This window comes from Apium graveolens, chromosome 2, assembly GCF_009905375.1.
Source record: "Apium graveolens cultivar Ventura chromosome 2, ASM990537v1, whole genome shotgun sequence".
Classification (NCBI taxonomy): domain Eukaryota; kingdom Viridiplantae; phylum Streptophyta; class Magnoliopsida; order Apiales; family Apiaceae; genus Apium; species Apium graveolens.
In genome coordinates, this window is record NC_133648.1 from 243,074,470 (window position 1) to 243,083,886 (window position 9,417).

The 9,417-nt window shown below is 35.5% G+C and overlaps 1 protein-coding gene across 1 annotated transcript; it reads right to left on the bottom strand.

Moving 5' to 3' along the window:
- Positions 1-4,448, bottom strand: LOC141698606 (uncharacterized). Its single transcript, XM_074503377.1, has 2 exons — positions 4,387-4,448; positions 1-301 (listed from the first exon to the last, which is right to left on the bottom strand). Exons 1-2 carry the CDS (start codon positions 4,446-4,448, stop codon positions 1-3), a joined length of 363 nt encoding a protein of 120 aa, XP_074359478.1.
- Between the last annotated feature and the right edge of the window lie 4,969 nt (positions 4,449-9,417).

Below are 9,417 nucleotides of genomic sequence, written 5' to 3' on the forward strand. Positions count from 1 at the left end.
TCATAGCCTCATATCCATAAGTAAGCATAAAGGGAGATTCTGCCTAGTAGGTCTTGGAGTCATGTTGTAAGACCGTAAGAGCTTAAGAAGTCCTTCAGGCCAATTCCCTTTGTGTTCCTCCAGTTTGGTCTTGAGAATACATTTTATAATCTTGTTGACAACTTCAGTTTGTCCATTACTTTGCGGGTGATATACTGCCGCGAACTCCTTCTTGATTATCATATCCTCGTACAACTTACGCAGCTCCTGGCTATCGAACTGTTTCCTGTTGTTAGAGACAAGCTTGTATGGAATCCTAAATCTGCATACAATGGAATTAAAGACAAAGTCTTTAATTTTTTTAGCAGTGATGGTTGCTAAAGGCATGGCCTCAGCCCATTTAGTGAATTAGTCAACCGCAATATTAGGAAATGAATAACACAAGTGAATGTATTTTACTGTTTTTAAGCTTTTCTTGAATCTTTTATGGTTGAACAAAGTAAATTAAATCTTTTAGTAAAAGTGTGTTCATACAGAAAATAAATTTGTAAAAATAAGAACACAGATCTTCAAAACTCACTTAATTTTATATCAAAATTAAGAATGTTTTGATACAAAATTTCTAGGCTCTTTGTTGATAAAGAGCTTAGCTTTTTCTTGAGAGTGTTATAAGATTTTCTATCTAAATTGTTACAACTGAATTTAGGACCAGTGTTAACTTTATAATTTAGTTAATTGCAGGTTTGCACAGTGTACAATAAGACATGCTATTGGCTCTAGTAAACAGTCACTTGTCATTTCTATTTATAAAAAGTATATCTTCTATTTCTGGATGTAAAGCATAATGTAACATGTAATCGAGGATTTATAACTCAACATGAAAACAGAAACAGATAAACAATATTAAACTGTGAAGCACAGGAACCCTACAGATGAAGACATGATAAACACAAAGAACCAAAAGATGCAATTGACTCTATAAGTCCTCTGTCAGATCATGGAAAGAAGTTCATTGTCATGTTCAAGCAACCATGAAGAATAAGACAACAAGGGAATTTAAGCATCAGTTACATGAATTGATTTCAAGTGTTACAGATCAAGGGTGCAGTGAAAGAAGCAATGAATAATCACCAATCTGTATCAGCTCAAAAATACAAGACAAATTGAATTAGGATTCTCTCAATGCTAGTTGTTTGTGAACCATACCAGTGTACCAAACATCAGTACTCAAGAAAGAATTGTGATTCAGTTATAGAAGAAAATATTAATACAATGAAGAATGGTTTGACAAAAGCATGAACATTCTAAGGCATGACAGTCGTTTCACAGGTCTCCGTAGAAGAGTATACAAAGACTATCTATGGTCGTCACAGAACTGGTCGCCATAGAGAATTTCTCTAAGGCACCACAGTGGTCACCATAGAGATTCTCTAAGGCACCAGTGGTCGCCATAGAGTCTAGTCGCCATAGAAGAAGACAGTGGCTACCTGGTCGCCATAGAGCCTAGTCTCCATAGAAGAAGACAGTGGCTACCTGGTCGCAATACAGCCTAGTCTCCATAGAAGAAGACAGTGGCTACCTGGTCGTCATAGAGCCTAATCGCCATAGGAGGTGGTTACCTGGTCGCTATAGAGCTTACCCAGTCACCTTAGAATATTACAGAGGCACTGGTCGCCATGGAAGGTTGCTCAAGTCGCCATAGAAGAGTTATTGAATTCATTGATTTATTTGCAGCAAACGAAAAGGATTGTGTGGACATAAGACTGCCACCTATCCAATGAATTTGAAAGTCTACAACAGCAGCTGAATGAATTGCATTCATTATCGGTCACCTTCTTCAGCAACATAATTCAGTTTACGAGAGCTCCATTAAAGCCCCTCATTTATTAAGCTTGTAAACATATTGTTATGCTGCTGAATTTATTATAGCTAATCAATTCATTGATTATATTGTAGAAACTCAAGGATTATATTAATAAAATAATATATTCCTTGAATTGTTTTGTGTCTTATTTAATTCCGTACTTTTAACGAAGAACTTGTAAACGAATCGAAAAGATTGTAGGTATCGTATTCAACCCCCCCTTCTACGATATTTTGGGACTAATAATTGGTATCAGAGCTTGTTGATTGACATACAAATCAAGATCCGGAGAAAGAAACAAGTTCTTGAAAATTTCTTAAATTTTTTAATTTTCAAAAATTTTCATTTCTTGAAATTTTTGAACTTTAAATAATTTAATTCCGCCAAGATGATGAACAACCAAAGAATTGGAAGTATAAAGGTTCCCCTATTCGATAGAGATAATTACAACTTATGGAAGAAAAAGATGATGCTGTTTATGAAAGTTTCGAATCCACTTTACATTGGGATATTACTGAATGGCCCTTATGTTCCGATGGAAGTAGTTGCTGAATCCACAACCATAGCTGGTGTGAGAATTCCTTCCTCATCCACTCCCAGGGATCCGTCTGAATATACGGAAACTGACAATGAGTTGATAAATCTGGACACAAGCCTTCAACTCATAATTGTGGAATCGACCGATAAAGATATGAGTCATCAACTTCTAGGATGTAACAGTACAAAAGATATGTGCGATACCATTGAGCTTTTAATGGAAGGTACAGAAGAAGTTAAAGAAAACAGGATGGATATTCTGACGACTCAGTATGAGGCATTCAAACTTCAACCCAGAGAAGCACTGTCTTCACTCTTTGAGAGATATACAAGACTGTTAAGTGGATTAAAGCTGCAAGGGAAAGTTTATCCTATACGAGAGTCTAACAGAAAGTTTATGCTGACGCTCCCAGTTCACCTAGAATAAAAAACACTTCAATCAGGGAAAGGGCAGATTTTATTACTATGTCCCTGGATGTGATCTATGGAAAGCTAAGAACACATGAGCTGGAGCAAGAGCAGAGAGCTATTATCTATGGACCTGGTTCTATTGATAGTAAGAGTACGACACTTGAAAAAACCACTGCACTTGTAGTTCGTGAACATGAAATCCAAGAAAGTAAGGTTGCACCCTCCTCAACAATTAAAGAAGTTGTCGTAGCTGAAATTGCTCATGGTGAGTCAGAGGATGAAAATGAGTTTTACACTCAGGAAGAACTTGAACAGTTGGAGGACAAATCTATGGCATAAATGGCTGCAAAATTTAGTCATGTTAGATTCAGAAGAAAGCCCAACTATAAACCAAGGCGTTCATCAGGAAGATTTCATAAAAGAAGCTACTCATCAGGGTCAAGCTCCACAGGAGGCTACAAGTCAAGTTGGATAGACAAAAGCAAAACTAGATGCTACAACTGCAATGAGTTAGGGCACTTTGCATCTGATTACAGAAAGCCCAAGGCAGTAAAATCAAATGACTCCTATGAAAAGAAGGAAACTTATGAATATTTGAAAAGGAAGAATGAGAAGCTGAAACAGAAGCTGAATGCTTATGTGGTGAAGAAAAAGGGAAGAGCATACATTGCTGAAGGAAAAAGATGGGGTGATACTGATTCGGATGAAGATGAAGAGTACGTGAATCTGGCTCTTATGGAAGACTCTGCAGAGGAATCATCACAATCATCTCAGGTTCTTGAACTTACCACTATAGATATGACTGTGTCTGAATACAAATCTACTGTGCATGAACTTACGTTAGAATTGTATAATGTTCATACAAGCATGCTTGCATATAAACTTGAAAATGATAAGTTAGTTCTTAAATCTGAGAGTTTAACCTCTAGGAATGAAGAACTAAAATTGCTTGTAGTTGGACTAGAAGACCTTAAGAAAAAGAATGAATATCTAGAGAATAAGGTTAAGTGCAATACAGACATAAAAGACATTCTTAGAACCCAAATTGCTGACTTAGAAAAGAAGTTACAGGCGTTGAAGAATGCAGCTTTGACTCGAAGGAGATAATAGATAGTCAAAGATTTAAATCTAAGACTTCAATATGACTTGACTATTCTAAGTTGAACAGTAAGAAACATAGTGGTACATCTGAGATAAACATGTTTATCTCAGAAAAGGTTCCATATGTTATTAAGTATGTTATCTCTCCGTTATTCACTGAGTCTATTTCAGAACCTTTGCATGAAGTAAGTTTGCTAATCAATGAGGAATTGATTGCTGAAGATAGAGAGAAGGAAGAGGAATCCCCTAAGACTCCTAAGGCTCCAGCTAGTAAAGTCAAATCCATAGCTGACCTAGGTAATAAGGTGGATAGTAAGGAACCTGACATACTTAAGAAACCAGACCCCATAGTTAACTCTAAGACTGGTGAGGGTACTAAGGTTAAGACTAAGAAGAACAGAAATGGCAAGGTAGGTGTAAATAAGAAATCTGATTTTGCATCTTCCTCATCTGCATCTAGGAAGTTATGTAATAATTGCAATTCTGCTGCACACCTTACACATGCATGCACTAAAGCTAAAGTAGAATCTGTTGCATCTTCCAGTATGTCTGCCATGCCTAACATGCCTAGCTTTCATGAGCCCTGTGGTGTAGTTGGATGTATTCCATGTGCATTTGTTACCATGTCTGAATATTTCAAAGCTTTTCATGCAACTGCTAGCACTTGCACTGACACTAAGACAAGCATGGGTAATGAGCACACACAGGCTAAGACTGTAGTACCTCATGTCTCTAAGTCTAACATCCCTGATAAGACTAGCACTGAGAAGGAGTCAGTCAAAGTGAAAGCTGAGCCTGTTAAGGTTTCATTTGTTAATTATGTTTCTACTCCTAAACCTTCAGGACCCAAGAAAGCTTGGGTACCAAAGTCTTCTTGATCAATCTGTGTTTGCAGGGTAAGGTAAGAAAGGAAAATATCATGTGGATGCTGGACAGTGGGTGTTCTAGGCACATGCAGGAGAAAAGTCCCTGCTCACATGAGTGGTTGAGAAAGCTTGACCTATAGTTACCTTTGGAGATGACATCAAGGGATTTACTAAGGGATGTGGCAATTTAGAAATTGGCAATGTCATCATTGAAAATATCTCTCTTGTAGAAGGATTGAAGCATAATCTTCTGAGCATAAGTCAGTTTTGTGACAAGGGATACAATGTTGATTTCAGATCAGAAAGATGTTTGATCTCACACAGGAAAGATGAGAAGCTTGCTTTATAGGGAGTAAGGATAGGTAATCTGTATGTAGCTGACTTGAAGTCTACCTGTGATGGAGTAATCAGATGTTTTTACAGCAAAGCTTCATCATAACAAAGTTGGTTATGAAACAAGAAGCTCTCGCACTTGAACTTCAAGACAATGAACTCTCTGGTCAAGAGAGAATTAGTGAGAGGACTACCACAGATGGAATTTTGTCAAGAAGGACTCTGTGAAGCATGTGAAAAGGGGAAATCAAAGAAAACATCACACAGAAGCAAGGAAATGACAAGCATAATTGAACCTCTTCAGTTGATTCACATGGATTTATTTGGTCCAGTGAATGTATTGTCACTATCAAGGAAAATATATGCTTTAGTGATGGTCGATGACTTCTTCAAATACACATGGGTGTTGTTCTTACAATCCAAGGATGAAGCACCTCAGCTGATAGTGGAGCATATAAAGAAAATTGAGATGGAAGCGAAATTACCTATCAGAAAGATCAGATCAGATAATGGGACATAATTCAAGAATGCATTTCTAAATGAATTCTGTACAGATAAAGGTATTTCGAGACAGTATTCAGCTTCAAAAACTCCTCAACAAAACGGAGTAGTAGAAAGGTAAAAGAGATATGTCCTAAGTCCAATCATGTAACGCCCGTGAAATATTATGTATTTATTTTTATCAATAAATAATTATTATGTGATTTTATGTGAATTTTGGTGAATTATTTGATAATTAATATTAATATCTGGATGTTTATTTCTGATAAAATCTAGATATTTTAATTTTTAATTATCCATAATTAAATCTAGATAATTTTGGTATTTTTCTGGTAATTTTTGGATTATTATATGATTTTATAAGAATTTATAGTATTAATAATGATTATTCTTACATAATTATAAAATTTAATTTTAAAATTAGAAATCGTTCCACTTCAGTTGTTTTTGCATTTTTACAACCCGAAACTTTTCCGAAAACTCCTTCCTAACCTAATCTGTTAATTTTGAACACTTTTCATGTTTTGACTTTTTCGATCCGGGGTACGGTTTGACCTGTACGAGTCCCGGTGTGAAATTTTCGATACGGAAATCATTTTATTTATCAATAAGAATCCATATTCTCAAAAGGCGAGACATTATCACCTTAATTTCGTATAAAGTATTTTATAGGAAGCTCTGTTTTGATAATTATTCAATTCTGGTATTAAAATCATATCGTCTTTTTAGTTACTTAGCGGCTAAATAACCTGTTTTCGGATTCGATATGTAAATGTAATTATCGAATTATTAAATAAATAAAATATGTGATGGTTCTGTCAGCTATGTATTGCTGTATGATCAATTGTTTATGAATTATTGGACGCAAAGATTAATGTTATAATTAATTATCGAGCTGTATGAATTTAATTCATTTTAAAATAATTTTATTGAATATTTATTCCTAAAAATGCTAAAATTGTCTCTAAAATTATTTTTATTATTTTATAATTTTATTTATTATTTTTAGGGGTTTATAAAATTTGGAAATCAATATTTTATTTATTATTTAAATTTAAATGATTTTCTGACTTCATTTAATTGTAAAATCAACATTTAATTCCCGAATATTTCAAAAATTACGAAAATCTTATTTTATCAAGTTTAGATTATTTCGAGAATTTTGAAAATATGTTCAGATAGATTCTCGGGTTATTTTACCCGTTTAATACTCGTTGAATCGATAAATTGCGATACAAAATTCAGTTTTTCGGGTTAGTAATCAGGCTAGGGTTTTATTCTTATCAATTGATTTCTCCCCTGTTATTTCATAGCACCGCCTCCTTCATCAATCTCTCTCTGCTCGACCTCTCTCAACCCTCTTTTCTCTCTCTCAATTCTCTCTTTTCTCTCTCTATTCTTCTCTCACTCTTTAATCTCTCCTTCCTCTGTCTTCGTTTTTCCCTGTTCCCTGTTGCTCCGATTGAGGCCGATTCGGTCCTTTTTATGGTTTCTTTCCGGCGATGGCTTCGGTATTTCAATTCGGTACATGTTTGTATATATATACGTGAGTATATATGTGTAATCGTTTGTGTGTTGTGATGTGTTGTTCTTCGTGTTGCCGCCTCTCGGAAATCTCCGAGAGGTATGGTGGCGCGTGTGTGAGTCGTGTGGGTGTGGGTGTGCGTGTGTGAGTAGGTTGTGTGTATGTGGAAATGGTTGTGTCTGTGCTGCGTTTTCCGGCCGGTTAGTCGGCTGCTATTCCGGCTTGTTGTTGTTTCTCTGCTCCACGCGTTGTGCGCGTGTTTGTGTGGTTGAGATTTTTAATTATTTTAATATTATTTCTGCAGGAATTTATTGATTAAGAATTCGTGAAATAAAATAAATTCGTATGGAAAGTTCTTAATAATTAATTGATGGAATTCGTGTCGGATGTCCGTAATAAACGGAAACCCGCGAATTTTATCGCCGTTGGCGATGAGCTTCGGCGAGCCGACGGTGGGCGATGATGATTTTTATCTGAGTCCTACATTTATTAATTAAATAAATTGGTTCAAGTTATTAATTACAAAGCGAAAACGAATAATAACTAATAAATTAAATTCGTACTGGTGTTTGGAAATTGTGAATTGTTGTTATGGATTGGATGTGATTATTGATTGTGGTTGACGTCGAGATGATTCGACGGGCAGGCCGATAAATAGAGGAAACGATGTCCGATTTTCGGAAAATTAATTCCGAAAATACGAAAACGTAACCTGTAATTGTCAGAGACGTCGAACAAGGATATAATTGAACTTTATGAAACTGACTTGTGTGATGTGACAAGATATTTTGTGAATAATCGATTACCCTATTTTTCAAAACGACAAACATACGTATTTTCCGAAATTAAATACCGAGCCGATTTTTGAAGATGTGAACCGTAATTGCTATGTGTATTTCGATAATACATATAAATATGAATTCGGTTATGAAATCGTACGGGTAAAATAGAATAGTAATTTGATGTAAGCTTAAGCGATTATCTGAATTAAGGTATTTCAACCCTGTAGGTTTTAGACGGAAGGCCCGAGACATGACATCGGACTAGAAATGATCTAGTGATTAGACGTCGAGATCAACGAAGTTCCAACCAAAGGGTCTGAATGTTGGGATCGTATCGAGAATAGGATAGTAGGTGCATGATAAAGTCGAACGATCTAAGTCGAACCAAAATCAACCAGTAATAACGGTTAAAGCTTATTGAGGCAAGTATTCTGGATTTTTCTTTTAAAATACTGCAAGTATTCCTAACCTTTCTCCTTAAATACTGTAAATATTTATTCGCTCCTATTCTAAGTTCAGAATAGTTAAACTGTTTTATATTTCGCTGCAATTACTCTTATTATGCCAGTTCTTTCCATTATTGTTTCTATAATTCGATTACTCTCTTGAGCAAATTCCCATTCGTTCGGGTTATTTGCGAACCCTAATTTGGGATGTTTTGAAATCAAAATGATTTGATATCAAAATACTCTACGGGCTGGACGGTTATTATGAGGACCAGTGATGAGCTGGATCCTATGGGCCGGAGATGGACCGGACCCCTTTAGGCCATAGTTGCCTGGGTGCCCCATATGTTGGTTGGGTCTATACAGTTGGGTATAGATCCGCACTATCTCCTGACTGATCAGCAGGTTATAGTGCATATGTTGGTTTCTAGTGTCCAGTCCAATTTATTGTTGTTCGCCATTAATGGCATTCCCTCTTGAAATAAAATGTGATTATGGTTTAAAGTTATTCTTTCTTAGCACTCAATTTCGGGAAATTACAATGTTTCTAATATATATTCAAGGTTCAGATTGTTGCTGCAGCATTAGTTGCTCAGTGATAGTTAGGATCTTGAATGAATTGAGATCTTCTTAATTATTCAACCCGTCCTTATCAGGCTGGTTTAGCAGGCTAAGTTTATGGAAACTTAGTCGATAATGATGGATACTGAATAGTTAGGAATTTCTTGAACGTCGTTTTATGAATAGTTATTGCATTCATTGCTCAATTATGAAATGATACCAGAAGCTATTTTGAAAACACGCGATCTCTAAAGCTCTTACAAAAATGTCATTATATCCTATGTGATTCATAGCAATGCAAATAAATTGATTTTAAGATAACGAGGTATATCCTTTAAATAATTTCGTGTTTTGCCCTTCAGAATATTTCAGAGATTTTGTCTGGAAGTTTTCTTTGAAATTAATGTTTGAAACTCAAATTATATACTTGCTGGGCATTTTTGTCTCACTCTTGCTTTGTCAATTCTTATTTCTGCCAGAAACAGATAAGGATAAAAATGAATAGCCTAGA